The sequence below is a fragment of the Budorcas taxicolor genome, chromosome 5 (genome assembly GCF_023091745.1).
Source record: "Budorcas taxicolor isolate Tak-1 chromosome 5, Takin1.1, whole genome shotgun sequence".
Taxonomy (NCBI): Eukaryota; Metazoa; Chordata; class Mammalia; order Artiodactyla; family Bovidae; genus Budorcas; species Budorcas taxicolor.
Window position 1 is genome coordinate 74005576 of NC_068914.1, and position 19652 is coordinate 74025227.

General features: G+C 44.7%; 1 protein-coding gene across 1 annotated transcript in view; it reads right to left on the minus strand.

Annotated features, from left to right (window-relative positions):
* Positions 1–4537: 4537 nt before the first annotated feature.
* DIP2B (disco interacting protein 2 homolog B) overlaps positions 4538–19652 on the minus strand; it is a 226522-nt gene continuing 211407 nt past the window's right edge. The window contains exons 30-38 of the mRNA XM_052640814.1: positions 19114–19244; positions 17067–17235; positions 16059–16229; positions 15026–15087; positions 14105–14162; positions 12439–12513; positions 10354–10531; positions 7527–7650; positions 4538–6016 (exon numbers count right to left, since the gene is read on the minus strand). Of these exons, the coding sequence (XP_052496774.1) occupies positions 5764–6016; positions 7527–7650; positions 10354–10531; positions 12439–12513; positions 14105–14162; positions 15026–15087; positions 16059–16229; positions 17067–17235; positions 19114–19244 (1221 nt within the window). The 3' untranslated portion in view covers positions 4538–5763. The remainder of the gene's footprint in view (positions 6017–7526; positions 7651–10353; positions 10532–12438; positions 12514–14104; positions 14163–15025; positions 15088–16058; positions 16230–17066; positions 17236–19113; positions 19245–19652) is intronic.

Here is a 19652-nt window from a genome sequence, read left to right on the forward strand (position 1 = left end):
CAGCCAAATAAATATTTTTTAAAATTTGTACATTCTCTTGTATTTTCTACATAGACTATTATATTGTCTACAAATATTTATGTTTTTCTTCCTTTGTATCCAGTTAGCATAGCTCATTTCGTTTCCCCTAATTATGCTAGCTATAAACTCAATGCTGAATAAAAACAATTGATAATAAGTATCCTCATCATAGACTTGACCTTCATGGTAGTGCTTCTGAAGCATCACCATTAAATATATTTTACTGTAGGTTTCTAATAGATGATCTGTTAAAGAAATCTCTAATTTCTCTTTCTGCTATTTCATTGCTGGTGTATAGAAAGGCAACAGATTTCTGTGCATTCATTTTGTATCTTGCAGCGTTACCAAATTCATTGATGAGGTCCAGTAGTATTCTGGTAGCATCTTTAGGATTTTCTATGTATAATATCATGTCATCTGCAAACAGGAAACAATCCCATTTACCACAGCATCAAAAACAATAAAATACCTAAGAATAAATCTATCTAAGGCGGCAAAGGGCTTCCTTGGCAACTCGGTGGTAAAGAATCCGCCTGCAATGCAGGAGACGCAGGTTCGAACCCTGGATTGGGAAGATCCCCTGGAGAAGGAAATGGTAATCCACTCCAGTATTCTTGCCTGGGAAATCCCATGGACAGAAGAGCCTGACAAGCTCCCAGAAGGATCCCAAAGAGTCATACACGACTTAGTGACTAAGCAACAACAAGTGTGGCCAAAGTCCAACACTCTGAAAACGGTAAGACACTGTAGAAAGAAGCTGAAGCTGACACAGATGGAAACACAGACCATATTCTTGGATTGGAGGAGTTAATACTGGTAAAATGACCATATTACCCAAGGCAATCTACAGATTCAATGCAGCACCCATCCAATTCCAATGGCATTTTCCACAGAACTTTGGCACTGTTGAGCACTCCCTCCCCTTTGAAACTCTTCCTTCAATTTCCATTCCTAATCTCCTTCCTAGTTTTGACCCCATCTCTCCAGCAATTCCTTCTCCCTTTTGTAGATTCTTCCTCCTTCAGCCTTTAACGGCTCATGCTCTCTGTGGCTCCGTTATTAAGTCTTGTCGCACTCTACATAATCTTTCTTGGCACCATCATCCACGTCCACGACTTCAATTACCACTTTTAAAAGAACGTTTCCCAGTACATAGTTCTGGGCCAGAGCTGTCCTGCTGTTTCTCTCCCTCTCGCATCAGATGTGATCACAGTGACTTCTGTCTAGTGAGTCAGGCACTCAATAAATGTGTGTTAAATTTAAAAAGTTCTCAGCTGCCTGAATAACTTGAACTATAATTCAAAGACCAGTTTCAGTGTTGGAGAATATGCACAATTTGATAAAAACTCCTATCAAGTTTCTTGAAACCAGAAAATGGTAGCACAAATGAAGTATCACCTTGGAAAAGCTGTAACCCAAGACTTCCCTGGTGGTTCAGTGGTTAAGAATCTGCATGCCAATGCAGGGAGCATGGGTTCGATCCCTGGTCCGGGAAGATTCCACATGCCACAGGGCAACTAAGCCCGTGTGCCACAAGTACAGAGCCCATGTGCCTACAGCCCGTGTTCTGCAGCAAGAGAAGCCCCCACTTGCCACAGCTAGAGCAAGAATGCTCACAGCAACGAAGACCCAGCACAGCCAAAAATAAATAAAATCTTTTAAAAAATGAAAAGCCGAAACCCACATCAATTACAGATTTTTAAAAAATTAACATGTATGCTCAAAAGCTTAAAACTACCAAATACCACATGGGTAGGAGGAAAACTAAGCCATAATTGTTCCAGACAAAAGGCTTATTCATTTTCAAAATGACTCTCTATTGCTCCTCAATCTGGCCTTTTATAGAACTGATTTGCTATAACTCTGGATCTCTGTGTTCATTTTCCTAAGACCGCTCCAGCCATCTTTGGGTCCTACTATCCAAGTTAAAATAAAATTTTATTAATTCCAATTTATCAGCTCTCCCAACATGTGAAGCATTAAACACAATCAGGCATCAATATTTATTAACACAAGACAAAGGAAACACATTCAATGAGTTAATAGAACACTGTCCAGCCAGATGTTAAATTTAAAAATGTATATCTAGTCTAATTTCAAATAAATAAAAAAAAACTTTATACATAATTACACAGTACTATAATTTGAATCTGACACTGGTAAATATCTTGACAAAAAATAAACAAAACAGCATTTAGGACTAAAAAATTATTCTTATATCTTTACACTCTCTTCCTCTGGACAAATAACATGGCCCATCTACATATACCTAAACCAGAAATGTGTGAATAATAAAGAAAAGGCCTATTGTGTATCTGGAGTGCTGCAGCTTGCTCCAAATACTCTCACATGAAAGCAGACAACAAAAAACAGCTCTAAGGCATAGACCATGTTGGAGTTGGAGGGTGAGGTGATAACTCCTCATTGCTTTAGTCCTGGATATTCAAGGAAAGTAATTTATTTGGCCAAGATATTGAGCACCATGCCTGGGGCAGAGACCTTAACAACAACAACAACAACAACAACAAAAAACCTAAGGCCTCTGTTGATTCAACAAAAGCATTAAGCAAGCATTGCCCAGGGACTAACATTAAGGAGACGCTCAAATGACCAATAGACAGGTGGTCCCTCCACAGCCTGAGGCAGCACAACTGTATCAGGAGGACGTGATACAGGGGAGACAGGGGCAGGAAGGAAATGAGTGGCTTCACTGATGCCCGTGAGCATACTGGTCATCCCCAGGGTCTCATGCAGGAGATGGTATTTGTCCTGAGGCAGCCCCTCCCTGATCTTCCCTCCTTACTTTGGCTGAGAGGCAGAGAGGTTCAAAAACTTTCAGATGAATAGGTTCTCTCTTATTTGAAATGAGGGTCTGCTATTCATTTAGGTCCTCCCTCCCCCCGACCCAGGCATGAAAAGCTAGACAGAATGTGCCCCCAAGTTCTGGCAGGGCTGTTTCTATCAATAATGGCCTTTTGGGATCTGTCTTAATTGCCAGTTCTACCATAAAGGTTCTGCTTTAACATGGAAAGACTAAGAGCATTGTGTCATCAAGAGAGTCTTCTTACCAAGTCTGCAACAGACCAGGCACTGGATCTGCAGACGATCCCACAAACACATCTAAATTAACGACTAAACTCTCTTCCCCTTCCAGAGGAAACTTTTCCCCAAAGACACATCTTAGCATCTTAGCTTTCTTTCCTCTACCAGCTTATTCTGGCTTTGGGGGATAGGCAAAAGATAAAGCAGCCACAGGGCAGAAAGCAAAAAGATAACAATAAATCAGAGGCCTGAGGAACTACCAAACTAGATAATCAGCGCCTAAATAACCTGGAATTGGGCATGAGATTAACGGAATATTTCATTTGAAGGAATGAGTATAGATCCGCACTGTCCAGTATGGTAGCCAATACCCACTCGTGGCTACTGAGGACTTGAAATACGGCTAGTCTCAAATTGAGATGTGTTTTAATACACACTAGATTTCAAAGATATAATATGAAAAAAAGTAAAATCTCTCATTAATAAATTTTTATATTGATCCCACATTGAAATGATAGTACTTTTGATATATTGTGCTAATAATATATTAAAATCAATTTCACCTGTTTCTTTTTACTTTTTAAAATGCAGTTACTAGAAATTTTTAAATGACAGACATGGCTCACATTTCATTTCTAGCAGACACCCTACCTTGTGCAGTAAGAATTCTGAAAGCAGCCTATAGGACAGACTCTTTTATATCTTTTTCTTAGAACTTGTGGATCACGGAGATAGGAGATCCTCAGGATCCCTTGCTTTGATTAGTGACTCATTAAAAATTCTTTTTAAGAAAGTTACTTTCCAAATAAGCAGGCTGTTTTCTCTGCAGACCAAACCACTGCTAGTCACTGGGACATCTAACCCCAATACAAGTGCTTTTTTCCTGTACATCCTAGAACCTTTCCCATCGTGTAGAATGGAACGTCATCCAAAATGCTGAAAAGAGATCTGGAACTGGAAAATGTCAAGGTCTTGCCTCTGTGGAGAGTGAGTTTGGAGGGAAAGAGGATTATGTAAAAGGAAGTCAATAAAGTGGCTCTGAGTCATGAACCTGTGTAAGGGCAGCCCCCAGGAGTGCTGCCGTGGCAAAGGGTCTGGTCTTTCCATTATAAACCTTATCTTCAGGGTAATTACAAGTCTTAAAAACTGTTTAAAAACATATTTAGTTTACATGATGTTACAGTGGGGTAAATAATATGTATTATTAAAATAGTCTAAATAAATATTTACACAATAGATCAGAGTGGGTCAAAGAGAACCATTCTGATTTAACAAGTTAACTCTGTTCACTTTGAGTTTTTTTTTAATTTTTAAAAATATTTCTGTAAGAAAAAAAATAATAAAATTCAACTATATTCAAATACATGAATTATCAGACCAAAGAAAGGAAACCGAGCCAGAGGCCACACTCAGTCCCAGGCTCTATCTGCTCGGCCTGGGCTCCACAGTTATTTCAAAAGGGTTTCTTGCATACATTAGACTTCCCCTATTTCAGCATAAGCCTGGCTGTTTTGGCAACCCACATTGGTCAGTTCTGAGACGTGGAGTTATGAGGCCTTAATGCCTTCGCGTGACTGTAGATCCCACTGCCTTCCCAGCCTATCGCTCTTGTTCTTAAATCCCTGCCCTCGTGAACTGGAAGCACAGAGGATGCTCTTCAGCTCTCAGAAAAGAGAAGCGATATGTGTAACTGCAGACACAGTATACAATGGGCCAGGAAAAGAGGAAATTCTAAATTCTTGTGTAGTCACTCTACATGTGAAAGACTGTTTCAACACTGGGGGCAAGAGTGAGTTATTGTGGTTCCTTAGAACTGGGTGGGATCTAATCAATCTTAGCTTCTCCTAACATTTTGATTTTTCAACTGAGATTTTTCAGTTTGTAGAAACAGGCTGAATTCTTAAAAGCTTAAGCTGATTCTGGGAATGCAAGCCTAAAAAACAAACATAGGCAGCTTCAGTTTATAAAATATACCAGCCAACAGAGACATAGTATAATGTGCAGCAAAACCTGCAAACAATTTGCACTTTTTAGTCATCTATTCAATTACACTGCACCCAGAGAATACCGAGATTCTCTCTCAGAGCAGCAATGTTTCTACTTTAGTTGTTACAACTATACAAGCCAATTCTTACGTTTTTTAGCTGAATTATGTGTATTCCTATTTACATGTTTAAAACACTGGTCAAAATGTTTTACAGTCAAGAATTATATATATAAAGTAATTCTCATATTCAGTGGGTTATCTGATTTGCTTATGGGTCAACTGAAAGCCGAGTAGTTCCATGTTAAAACCCGCAGTGTCTAACTATGGCAAAATGGCAAAATACAGTACAGAGCAGGGGACTGCGTAACTCAAACTACCCCCTTCATGTGAATTAATCGAACTCCCTTACAAAATTCTAAAACAGCATTAGATAAAAATACAAGTATATACAACAGATGAAAAAAATGCAACATGCATGTAATTGCTTTAGTAACGTGCTGCTCACGCTATGTCAAAGCTCATGACTAATAGATTGTTAACATTTTTTTCATTTGCCACCACAGAATTCCCCTCTCCTGCGTGTCCTGTGATGGCAGGATACCACAGGATGAGATGAAGGATATAATGTAGCCATCTCAGCTTATTTCACATCAGTCGCGGGTCTCTGGCTCCCATGGTTTTGCAGGACGGTCCCCGCAATCCCAGGAGGCTGGTTACATGTTGTAGGCCACGTAGATGGGGTCCAGCTGGTCGGCGAGGAAGCTGTCCCGGAGGTGCATCCTCTGCTTCTCTCCTCTGGAGTTGATGGGGATGACGCCTGGGTCTACCACGACCACCACGCCCACGATGAGGTAATGCTCCTCCAGGACCACGTTTGTCACTAAAGGAACCAGATCCAGCGCCTCCTGTTCGGAGCCACACAGTTCCACGACCACCACGAGCAAGTTGGTCCACGTGAACACGGCACTGCAATTTCAGTGGCGCTCAGTTAATGTGGCATCTTTTACAGTGTCTGCCCAAGACTTACCCTCACTGCCCCGAGAACTGCCTTCTCACTTGGACCCAACCAGAAGGCTCTGAGCCACATGTGCAATGAATGGCCTTGCCCCTATGATAACAACTGATTGGTTAAACCATTTAAAATCTCTTGGCCGTTTGGAAGTGGGACTGAAAAGTTGTTAGCTGGTCGCCTGAGCTGAGGATGTGTGGACTGGAAAGTGCTGGTGTAGTAGGTGTGCAGAGACATACAGGGAACAGCTTTTCAGGGAGGAGAGAAAGAACGGAGGCGATGCCAACATGGCCCTAGAAAGCGAGGAAATGGTGGTCCCTGATGGCCTTTCTACCCGTTTCTACCTTTCTTGAGATTTCAGAGCTGTTGAGAGACTTCTAGGAGCCTCTGAGATAACCAACGAGGTGTTCTTTCTGTGACCTCTCTTTTGCTTAGAAGTTGTTTTGAAGAGAATTCTTGATATTTGCAACAACACATCTTTGACTAAGATTGCTATCTATAATCTAACACCAAACAGGAAGGGAGTCGGCTGGCCTCTGAGCTCAGCGCCCCACTCAAGTGTCTCTCCCGTCCTGCCATAAGGCACAAAGTCACCTTTCGTTCAGTGGGACTGCTGGGTTGGAAGGTATGAACTGACTTGTGTTGTGGAGTGTTGAGCTGCTTTAAAAACAGATTCCAATCATTAAGAAAAATGTACACGATATTTGGTTGCCTCAAAAGTCTAATGCTTAAAATTAGGGGGTAACCATGGCACCCAAATTTTCTGCACTGTTCTTATACTTCCTTGTTCAGGTCTGAGGAGAGACTGCCAAAAGCAAGACAAAGAAGCATTTGGAAAGCATGAACAAACCACTAAAAGAGCTGTGGCTACTTTGCATGAATTAAAAAAAAAAAAAAACCTGAGGAAGGACGCACCAACTAAAATATGAATAAAAAGAAACTGGGTGGATTCTTTATTGTCAAGAATCCAGGATGAAAGCCAACAGTTAAAAATTACAGAATTGTAAGAAATTTTTAGTCAGCATGAGGTTGGATGGTTCTTTGTCAGGGATAATGAAGGGGGAATTCCTGCCCAGACAGGGAACCTGGACCAGACAATGATGCTAATCCTTGTCATCTGCTGCACTTGACAGAGCACGAAGCACACTCTCACTTGATCCTCCTGAGGAGGAAAGCAGCCACCGTGGCAGCACGGGGCCTTCCAGGTGGGTCTTTTGACCCAAAAGTCATGGTTCTTCCCACTAGCCCCACCAACTTTCTAGAGGTGGATGATCAGTTAGGTCGCTTCCAGTGGTAAGATCTGTCATTAGAAGGACTCGGCCCCAGGGTGGGTGCACAGAGCCCGTCTCCACAGCTCGTTCCCCTGGAGTCCCACATCTGTAGGTGTCTCTGGTACAGCTAGATGACTAAAGATCAACCTTAACTTACTGCAGCTGAGGAGAGACCTACTGTGTGCAGAGGACTTACCATTCGGCAATGCTCCTGTGGATCCGAGACACTGAGGTCTCAATGTCGATGGGGTGGTACCGCAGGCCTCGCAGCTCCAGGGTCTCGTCCAGAGCGCCCACCACGTATAAGGCATCATGACGCTCTGATGGGGCGAGAAAGAGAAACTTAGTGTATCAGATGTATGGGTGCGACACATCCCTGGAGTTACGCGCCCAGCGTTCAGACTGCCGCCATCACCTGGTGCCACCGCCCACCAGCTGTGTAACCTGGAGTGATTAACTTCAGTCTCTGATCCGGCTTCCCCTCCGTGAAACAGGGGTAATAATAAATGGCTGCTATGAGAATTAAACTCACGAAAGGGAGTTAGTATGATGCTTGGCTCATTGTAAGTGCTGAAGAGTACTTGCTGTTGTTCAGTTGCTAAGTCATGTCTGACTCTTTGCAATCCCATAAACTGTAGCACGCCAGGCTTCCCTGTCCTTCACTAACTCCAGGAGTTAGCTCAAACTCCTGTCCATTGAATCAGTGATACCATCCAACCATCTCATCATCTGTTGCCCCCTTCTCCTGCCTTCAATCTTTCCCAGCACCAGGGTCTTTTCCAGTGAGTCAGCTCTTCCCATCAGATAGCCCAAGTATTGTAGCTTCAGCATCAGTCTTTCCAATAAATATTCAGGGTTGATTTCCTTTAGGACTGACTGGGTTGATCTCCTTGCTGTCCAAGGGACACTCAAGAGCCTTGTCCAGCACCATGATTCGAAAGCATCAATTCTTCAGTGCTCCGTCTTCTTTATGGTCCAACTCTCACATCTGCATGACTACTGGAAAAATCATAGCATTGACCAGGCAGACCTTTGTCAGCGAAGTGTTATTTCTGCTTTTAAATACATTGTCTACATTTGTCATAGCTTTTCTTCCAAGGAGCAAGAATCTTTTAATTTCTTGGCCACAGTCACTGTCCACAGTGATTTTGGAGACTATTAGCTCTTGTTATTCTTATTACTACCATGTGCCAGGAACTGTGCCCAGTGTGAGGAGTAAAGATGACAAAATATAACACCTGCTCTAGAGATACTTGCCGTCTAGCGGGGGGAACACACACAACGGGTGTCCCATGGGCGGACAGAAGATGGGACATGGCAAACCCAGTAACTTGAGTGTGGATGAGGGGCAAGGGGAACAGAGGACATCCCCCTCCCCTCCCCCGAGCTCAGCTCAAGGGTTCAGAGAAGGAAAAGCTAAAGCCACCTGAGCTTTTAAGGATAAACAGGAATTAGCCAGATGATGGGCGGGAAAGAAGGAGAGGGGAGGATCTGAGATGGAAAAGAAATGAACATATGGTCATTGTTTCTAGATGTCTTGAAGGAATCTATGGCAAGACTAGTCCTGGTTATTACCAGGCTTCTTATCCAGCAGGACATGGCAGAAATTTCACTCTTTTTTTTTTTTAAGGTTTTATGCACACACTGTACACACGAGGCTACCTGGTTTACGTCTACATAAAAAAGAGAATGATTTAGCTAGGTCTACAGAATGTTTTGGGCTTTCCAGGTAGCTCAGTAGTAAAGAATTTGGCTGCCAAAAAGCAGGTTCGATCCCTGGGTCGGGAAGATCCCCTGGAGAAGGCAATGGCAACTCACTCCAGTATTCTTGCCCGGGAAATCTCACGGACAGAGGAGCCTGGAAGGCTACAGACCATGGGGCTGGAGAAGCAAAAAGTCTGACACGACTGAGCAATTAAACAGCAGTAACAACAGAATGATGTATTTTCACGAATAGGAACAGTTCTGAAACATTTAGCAAAACAAAGTACTAGAAGCTGTTGGAGAGAGGAGGGTAAGAAGGCCGGTCACATAAGATGAGCTGATGTTTATAGTAATAAAAACAACAGAAACACAGTAGCTAATGACTAGGGAGTGCTCTCCGTGTGCCAAGTAGCGTTTCAGACACCTGAAGGCGTCATGTAATTTAATCTCACATCATGTCCACAAGACAGGAAATGTCATCACTCCCACTTCCCAGGTAGGAAACTGAGAGACTGAGTGAGCTCAAGGCCACATAGCAAGTGGCAGAGACAGGCTTCAAAACCAGGACACCCAGCGAGGTGTGCTCCCCTGCCTCCAGGATGCCTGAGTCTGCCTCCCCGTGAAATACGGAGTGACTACAGAGCCGGCCAGCAGGGAGCAGACGTAAGAGGCGAAGAAGTGACCTGGCTCCGTTCCAGCTGTTTAGTCCAGTGAGTGATGTGTCAGTTCTTGAGGTGTATGATGCACGCAGTGTAGAGAGTTTTTAAATGGCCATTAATGGTGGCAGGAAGGTTGAAGCCAGGCCTCTTTACCAGGTAGACAGGCCTGGGGGCTGCTTGCCCCAGAGCCCTGCCAAGCAGTCTTGTGAGCCACCAAAGGGCCAGGGCGCTTAGCAGGTCAGCTCCTCTGCACTCACTCCTGTTCGCAGAGCTTAGGAACAGAGGAACCAAAGACGGAACACCTGTCTCAGGAGCCTGTTGAGGGATGCAGGCAGCCCCACAAGGCTGCTAGAGGCTGTATCCTGCCAGGGGCATTCACCCATCACCGGGCATGTCTCTACGACTGCCCGGCCGAACTATCCTGAGGTTCAGCTATCCTGATGCTGACACGAGGCCCTGGCGTTTACTTCTTGGGTCCTCTTCACAGGACAAAGTCTTACTGCAAAGGAATATAAAGTCACGGGTGGGTTCTAGAGTTGCAGAGGGGGAATAATTCGACACACATACACCACAATGCAAAGGCAGGTTGCAGAAGGCCAGCCTGTACTAGGGGCATTTGAAAGGCACAGCAGGACAAGGGGGAGGAGCCAGTGAAGGTACCTCCAGTGGCTGCTGTGAGCTCCGTCCGGCGGACAAAACCCAGGTATCCTGTCCGAGCCCAGAGGGTCTGGGCAGCATCCCCAAAGCTGAGGCGGGTGTTGAAGTGGTCAGCTTGCAGAGTCTCACTGTCGTAGATGGTATAATAGCCACTGGCTGTATGGGGACTGTTCACCCAAATCTACAACAAGAAAAGGGTCACATTTCGCCAGAATCAATTCAGTTCACTTAGCACAGATTATGTTGATTTTCTTAACCTCATTTTTATAATAACCAAAAAGGTACAACAATGAGAGCAGCTGCCAGTTACTGAATTTACCATGTGCTGAACAGTACTGTACACACATTGCCCTCTTCAATCGCGACACAGGCGGCACGACCACGCTGTCTGTACTGCTGCCACTCCCATCTTACAAAGGGATACTAGAGTGTGTAGCCACTCCCTTCTCCAGGGGATCTTCCCGACCCAGGGATCGAACCTGGGTCTCCTGCATTGCGGGCAGACTCTTTACCATCTGAGCCACCAGGGAAGCCCTTAAGTAATTCACCTAAGATACAGAAACTAAGAGATCCAACCTGGAGGCTACGCTGCCTCCTTGGCTCATTTCTCAGCCTCTTTTCAGAGTCTCACCAGCGCACTGAGGGATCATTTCTGTGCTTTGAAACTAAGTGAAAAAGCCCACAGGAAAACACTACAGGGTATTTGGATTTACAATGTAAACACAGCAATAGCCAACAACAGTAATAACACGAGTGTTCACTGTGTGACAGGCACTGTTCCATGTGTATACAGATACAGATATTAATGCATCTAATTGTCACACAATTAGACTAGGTAGGTGGCATTATTATTTACAGTTGGGGAAACTAGGCCCAGAGAGCTTGAGTAACTCGTGCATTAACAAGAAGCTGGTAACTGGCAGAGCCTGGTCATCTGGCTCAGTCACCTGGAGCCCTGCTCCCAGTTAGCTGTGAGACAAGACAGCAGTTTTTTCTCAGAGATTCGGAAGGAAGAAAAGTTTAGTCTTTCCAGGGTTTTTATAAGGGCTTTCCAGGTGGCACTAGCAGTAAAGAACCTGCCTGCCAAAGCAGAAGACATATGAGATGCAGATTCCATCCCTGGGTTGGGTAGCTTCCCCGGTGGAGGAAATGGCAACCCATTCCAATATTCCTGCCTGGAGAATCCCATGGAGACAGAGCCTGGCAGGCTATAGTCCATGGGTTGCAAAGAGTCAGACACGACTAAAGCGACTTAACATGCGCAATATTTTTATATTAATACAAAAATGAATATATTTTGGAATAAAATTTGTATGCTGCTGCTAAGTCACTTTAGTCGTGTCCGACTCTGTGCGATCCCATCCCTGGGATTCTCCAGGCAAGAACACTGGAGTGGGTTCCCATTTCCTTCTCCAATGCATGACAGTGAAAAGTGAAAGTGAAGTTGCTCAGTCGTGCCCGACTCTTAGTGACCCCATGGACTGCAGCCTACCAGGCTCCCCCATCCATGGGATTTTCCAGGCAAGAGTACTGGAGTGGGGTGCCATTGCCTTCTCCGAAAATTTGTATAAATGTTATTTTTTAAAATATTTATTTGGCTGAGCCCAGTCTTAGCTGAGGCAAGTGGGATCTTCAGCTGTGGCATTCTTAGTTGCAGCATGTGGGATCTAGTTCCCTGACCAGGGATCCAACCTGTACCCCCTGCGCTGGGAGCAAGGAGTCTTAGCCACTGGACCACCAGGGAAGTTCCTGTATAAATTTTAAAAATTCAGTATTTGTGGCTCCTTTTAGTTCCACTCCTTAATAGATGGGAGCAGATGAGTTCATCCATTTTCCTCTTCAGCTAAGGGAATGTCAGTGGACAAATCTGGGACTAACTCTAGCTTGCGTGCCTCAATCTTCTTTCCATCCTGGTCTCCATCTCCCCTTCTGCCTCATTTCAGTTTTGAGCCTTACAGAGAAAGTTGAAAATTCTCAAACATTCACCATGAGGGAAAAGCTAAACCCACAGCTTTCTGACTTCTAGAATGTGAGCCCTGGGGTCTTTCACTGCTGGCTCTTCCGAGTCAACCAGAGAGTTACACATACCTCTCCCAGGTGAGAGTCTCCAACAGGCCCTTTGGTCTCTGGATTAACAATAACTACTTTCACTCCAGGTAAGATCTAAAAATCAAAGAGAAAACACAAAAATTGAGTTCCATCAGATCTCATGACCTCTAATAAATGCAGTTTCCACTTCCTCCCTCCAGTGAGGTGAGGGAGTGCACACAGGCCAGAGCTGAGCTGGTGCTCACAGGATCGTCCTCAGGGGACAGAAGTATGTATACAAGATTCTGCCTCAAAACTAAACTAGGGAACCAACCTGTCTGCCATCCCCTCAAAAGTGAGAATCCGCAGACCAGTGGCGGCTGGGCAGGCGAGGGGAGAGACGTCACGTGCCCGCATGTCCATCGGAGGGAGAAGGAAGCGGCAGGTGCTGGCAGGGGCCTCTTCAGACACCCGTCCTCTATCCTAAACCTCTTTTCCCTGGGTTTCTAGCATCAAGAAGCTCACACATGTAAGACCTCAAGGAAGGAAGAGGAAGGCCATTCCTGCTCGTGTGGGCCAGGCACTGCTCTAAAGTCCCTGAAGTGCTCGCCGCCAGTGGAGGCAGAGGAAAAGCTGGCAAGACAGTAAGGAGGTCAACCCAAATCCACTTGGAAGAGTTAAACAGAGGAGTGAAACAGGGATTTCCCCAAGGGGCTGAGCCACAACTGCACAGGTGAGCCTGGGGTCACTGTTTTCTTCCCTACATTCTCCTTGGCCTTTCAGAATTAGAAGGGATGCTGGGGCATCATTACTCTCTCTTCAAAAGGATGAGAAACTTGATAGTTTATATATGGATTTGATCTGCTCAACGTGAGTAAACTGTTCAAAACTGCTATAGACTGAAATCTGTATGTTGAAATATGACTCCTAAAGTGATGGCATTAGGAGGCGGGGCCTTTGGGAGAAGGTCAGGGGTCTGCTCTCACGAATGTGATCCATACCCTTATATACAAGACTCAAGAGATTTCCCTGCCCCTTCCACCACGTGAGGACACAGCAACAGGACAGCCATCTGAGAACCAGAAATCCCTCATCAGAATCCGTGGGCACCTGGGTCTTGGACTTGCCAGCCTCCAGAAATGTGAGAGAGAAGGTTCTGCTGTTCATTAGCTGCCTGGTCTATGGTATTCTGTTAGAGAAGCCTGAATGGACTAAGGCAATAACAAAATGTCTCCCTGAACAATTTAAAGCCTTATTCTCATCTAAGATACCACTCTCAAATATCTTTAATCTCTTTCCCATCTTGATTTCTCTTTCAGCTCTAAGGATGTGTGTGTCCTCCCTGGATCTTAAACCACACCCCCATCTGTCACCCGGTCTTTCCACGTGTAATGCTGGTAACAGTGGAACTGGCTCTCAGTGCTGCTCATCTCTGCACCTTGAGTATAACGAACGTTGAATTTAGTTGGTTTGTCAAATAATATGTCGGTAGGATTTAAAAATAAAAATCTATGAAACTTAAGAAAGTTCAAATCCAGTATTCTTATTTATGTACCCATATGAATTTGAAAGTATTGGCTAAGTGAAAATTGTTGAATTATCTCCAGATGTCAATTCAGTCTTGCCCTGGGTACTAACATGTATATTATATGGCTTCAGGTTTCTATAAAACTACTTCTCCACACAGGTGACACACACCTTCCCAATGGTTAACACAACAAATTACCTTTCCGGACTCTGAGAGGAGCAAACTCTGGGGGGCACCCCGTTCCACAAGACGAACCCTGTAAAAGAACAATATTTACTACATATGAGCCTTAAAAAAAAAAAGCCACCACAGGTGTACACTGTCCTCCCAAACCTCTACTCTATTAATAGCTCTCCTCACATGAGTGCAGTTTCTCAAACTCAGCATTACTGACATTTTGGGTCAGATATTTTATTGGCATTTTTTGTGATGCGCTATCCTGTACGCTGTAGGATGTTCAGCAACATCCCCGGCCTCTGCCCACTAGGTGTCAGTAGCACCCCCTTGTCGTGACAATACACGTTTCCAGACATTGTCCTTTGGAGGGCAAACTCTGTCCAGGCTGAGAACCACAGCACTAGAGATGTTCTGCCCGTGCAGGCTGGGTCAGTGCCACAGGCCTCACCGTGAACACAGCCTAAGTCAGCGGGACCCAGAGAGAGGTCCCAGAGCCCGCAACCAGGAGCTCCCCTGGGACGCAGCTCCAATTCACCTGTGGGCTGGTGAGGAGGAAGACGTTTATTCCTGTGGTTCAGATACAGTGCTGTTTCAAAAAACCTACACTATCTCATTTATCTTATCTCAGTTATTTTTAGACTCCCAGAGGATAAGAGTCTATCCATTTCAGTGTAATTTACGTCATATGTCACAAACTACTACTATTACATTTTAATATTAAGGAACAGTGCAGCCAGTATGAGAATTAAAGGTTTCCTCTTACAAATGTAAATCTTATTAGGTATTAATAATGAAAATGAGTTCCTTCCCTCTTCTTACCCTCCTCCCCACAGAGACACAAACAAAATGAATGAGGTGAGGGGGACAGCTGGCTTTCTTGAGGCTCAGAAATTTGTATGCTTAGGAATGCTAACAGGAAACAAGCTTAACAATTCTACTTACCTGTCATGTCTTAATGATTTCAGATCTACGTATACAGTAGTTGGATCAGGCCCTGAGGTTCCCTGAAGAAAAATAAATCAGTGGGTTGTTTACTTAAAATTAGCTGAATGGCATTTCCATATGTTACATTTTCAAGTCAAGATATAGATAATTTAGTCACATACAGGAAAAATCCAAATTCTGTTCGGAACGCTCACCCTGTCTTCAACCAGGTGGGCCAGGGCTGTAGTCAACACCTGAGAGAAGACGCCTGGCCAGCTTTCTCCTCATTTTTCTTTCCTTTCCTCCCCCAGGAGAGGAGGCTGGCGGCCAGAGCAGCACCGAATGGTTACCAGGGTGAGGAGGGTCCTCATCCCTGGACTCAAGGCAGGGATCCATGGGACTTCCAAAACCAACACTGGCCCAAGCTGGCGGCAGGGCGCCCACAATGGGGCTCCGAGGTGAAAGCCTTGTGATGCTGCTCCAAAGTCACCCGGCCCAGACACAGAGGGCCTGAGCCTGTCCACCCTGTTATGCCACCTTCTTTGACTCTCACTCTTGTCCATGCCTGTATTTGCCTTATGAATTTTCCAAGCTATAGAAAATTATATTCCACTCTTCTGTTATTTTAGCCTCCTTTCTATTATTTACCCACCAAGATAACATGGCAAAATCACCATCTGGCTAAAGAAGAGTACACAAACTTATTTGTGCTTCCTTTGCCAAAAAAAAAAAAAAACCCCACAAAGGGTAATATACAAATGAAATTCAAGTAGGATTCAGAAATCTTGACTCATGTTGAGGACCATAAAACCACTGAGAGTAAACATTTACATTAGCGCTCAACTGCCGGGCATGGCTCCAAGAGATTGGAACCTAGAAACACGGTGGTTCTACAGGACAACCTTGGGAAGGACAATACTATCATCTTCATTTTACCAATGGGCAAAATCAGGCATGGTGAAATCCAAATAAAGAGCCCAGAGGCCCTCGGTGGGTAAGCAGCAGCCTGTGCTCTGAGTTCCCCACACAAACAAGATATCATGACAGGCACCTGCAAACATATTGCTACGTTGACTCTGGATCCAAAAGTGGTGCTGACGGCCCGCGGGGACAGTCCGATGTCCTTGAAGAGCTTGGAGAAGGACTGCTGGAGGGCAATGCGGGGCCGCTCCTCAGCCACCACCACACACGTTCGGATGCAGGAGAGGTTGATTCCCCGGGTCTGTAAGACACCGCGTTGAGGGGTGGGGGGCGGAGGCGGAGATCAGCAGGGTCACAGAACCACTGGATAAGCAATTTCATTGCCCTACCTCTTTGGTCAGGAAAAGCCAAGGAACTGTGTGCTCTCATCTCACATACCCAAAGAAAAGATATACCTTTTTGGAAAACACCCAGAATTCCTCTAAAGTCATTACCCACAGGTTGATTTGCTCATTCTCTATTTCTTTCCTCTTTCGCCTACAACTCTTAGGTTTCTCAGCAATACATTTTTAATTCCTCTTCATTTCTGTACCTTAGATTTCTATTTCAAAATGGAGAGATGGGACAAACAGAAAAATAAATTTAGCAACACTGAGATCTAATCTCTTTTTTTCATTCTTAAGGTCATCCTTCTCTATTAAAGAAAATTAGGTGTTTTCTGACCCTCTCATATGCCACTTAGACATATGATCACTGGATACACTCATGAATGAGTGAACCTTATCTATGGAGGAGGACCCAATCCCTAACATCCTCAGGTTGCAAATTCTATTAGGAAAAATCCTCTTTAGGAAAAATCCTCTTTCGGTTCACAGTTTCTGTTCATCTTCACATAAAAGTCATTTCTATTCAGCCTCCTAACCAGCTTTACCTTCTTTTCCACAATGTGTGAATCAGATCAAACTCTAAAAGAGTGCATTAAATTAGACAGTGAAAGAGATACACCTCCTGAGGTTTACAAATACCTGTTTGGACAGAAAAAAGCAGGCAGGTGTGTCTGGCCAGCCCTACAAGGTGGGGCATCGCCACGCCTGGCGCGTTTCTTCGGGACTGGCTCCTTGTTACAGCTGCTTCTTACCTTCAGCGCCTCCACCTGGTTTCCAAGCCCTTTGGTGCAAAGCTCCATCACTGAATAGGAGCAGAAGGTGTCTCTTATTTTGTACTGGTTGACCGTGGAGAGCCAGAGGAAAAGGTTGTTTTCCAACTCCATAGGGGGAATTAAGATGGACTGGTGACCTGAATAGACACTGCAATGAAAAAAGGCAAGCGCTAACGCGATCAGTTCATCCTAGAATACCATCGATTCAACAAATATTTACTGAGCACGAAGGACAGGGGAGGGTCATATTAGGTATAAAGGCCTGAGAATCAGCCTGGTTCCTATTCAACTCACACGACACAATAAGTACAGAATGAAGCAGACTATGGAAGGTAGCCACTGAGATGTGAAGAAACGCTATCTCGACCACAGAATGAAGAGCAAGTCCTTCAAAGCGGGCGGGTATTTCATGGAGTAGGTGACAGCTGGGCCAGGCTTGAAGAATGAGCAGAAATCAGTGGCTGGAGGAAATGAGGAAGCTGGTGAGAGCTCTCCAGGCAGAACAGTATATGCAAAGCCACGGAGATATAAAACTACATGGTGTGTTTAAGGTCATCAGAAATGGTATTCCAGCGTTCGCCTGGGCAAGTGGTGAGAAGTGAAGGCAGAAGGGCCGGGGCAGTGAACATGAAAGAGTTTAGAATTTACCCAGTAGACAGTCACTACAGCTTGAAGCTGGGGTAAAGCTAGCCACATGAAGGGGGCGATTAGAGGCATGAGTCGCTGAAGGCTCACAGGAGAGGCTGCAATAGTCTAGATGAGAGAGGATAAAGGCTTGAACCCCACCAGCACATCAGGATACAAAGGAAGGAATGGCAGGGTCTCACGTCATATGTACAACCTCCAGCCATGAAACCTCAACTTCCTAAACCTTCAGTATACATTAGAGCCACTAGGAGTCCACGGATCATCTATTAAAAACCATACTGGACAGGGGCTTCCCTGGTGGCCCACTGATTAAGACTCTGTGCTTCCACTGCAGGGGGAATGGGTTTGAGCCCTGGTCGGGCACCTAAAATTTCACAAGGGAGTGACTTTATCTATGGAGGAGCCCCCAGTCTCTACTACCCCCAAGTTGCAAATTTCCATTAGGAAAAACCCTCTTTCAGGTCATAGTTTCTGTTCCTCTTCATATAAAGGGCATTTCTATTCAGCCTCCTAACCAGCTTTACCTTCTTCTCCACACTGTATGACTCAGATTAAATTCTAAAAGAGGTTGGTTTTTCTCCCTGGCAAGGCCAAAAAAAAAACACCAAACCTGGAATTGTGGTCTTCACCTCTGGAAAACTCGTTAGTACATGTAGGGAAGCCTCATTGATTTTTTTTTTTTTTTAATAGACCCCTAGGTGATTCTTATGTATAGGTAAGAATAATGGAGACAAAGGATATGACATTTAATTGGATGTGTGACATAAAGATACAGAGTTGAAGATAAAGCCCAAGTTCCTAGCATGGTTCCCCAACTGGATGACTCCATCCTAAGAAGGAAGGGAACACAGAAGGAAGATGCTGAGTCACAGGTGTCTATGAAGCATTCCTGGAGATGCTCACCAAGGAGGCAGAAATGCAGGTTGAGATGAGGTCCTTGGGGGGAGACTGGAAAAAGCTGGGATCTGCTCTTCCACAAGAAACAATCTGGCCAGTACGCTACCTTCCAGCCACATGCTGTCACCCGTCTCATTACAGTCCTTCCTGCCAAGCCTAGGGGGTATGTTCTGGCTGACACAGCGTGCCATTCACCCACGTGTCATCCTTCTACTTGGCTCTAATTCTACAATGAGGATGGATAACAGGATGGAGCACAGGAGAGGTAGAAAGATCACAGCCCTTTTGTCTGAGGCATAAAACTAACAGAAAAGAGGGAATGCAAACAAAACCAGACAAACATCAAAGATGCCCAAATTCCAGGAAACAACAGCATTTTACTGAAACATTACCAAATTAAGGGAGCACATGAAAAGATGGGATGGTCACAGCCTCAAAGATATTCCCATGCATTCTGATTCTTTGCTTTTTCCATGCCTACCTGCAGAGACACCAGAGTGCAAAGCCAAGTCCACAGTAAGGGTCAAGGCAGATGGCAATCTGCCGAGAGGAGTACAACTCACACTGGAGCTTGATGGCTCTACAGAGAGCATTGACCGCAGAGTGGGACATCTGGAAGGTAAGGAACACGGAACAGGATGGAACTGGCATCCCACAGGCAAGAGGAGCAGCTCTAATGACAGATTCGAGAAGCTTCCATTCCCTCCAGCTCCTCAAAATGACATGTATCTTTTGTTGCTTCAAAATGCCTAATCTAACTCAAGTTAAATCTGTTCATTTGTCAATACTGAGTCTTATGAAATATGTATTTATGACTTCATACTGGCTTTAAATGCAACTTGCATTATCTATTAGTGTCTATGCTAGGTTCAGAACACTTCGTAACACAAATTCCTTGGGATAACTTATTCCGGAAGAGCCAATGCTTTTATTTAAATATAGCAGAGGCCCTTGATCCTCCGCCTACTGGTCTCTGGTACGACCAACTGGCCTCGCCATCTGAAGTCCCTGGGGCAGTGG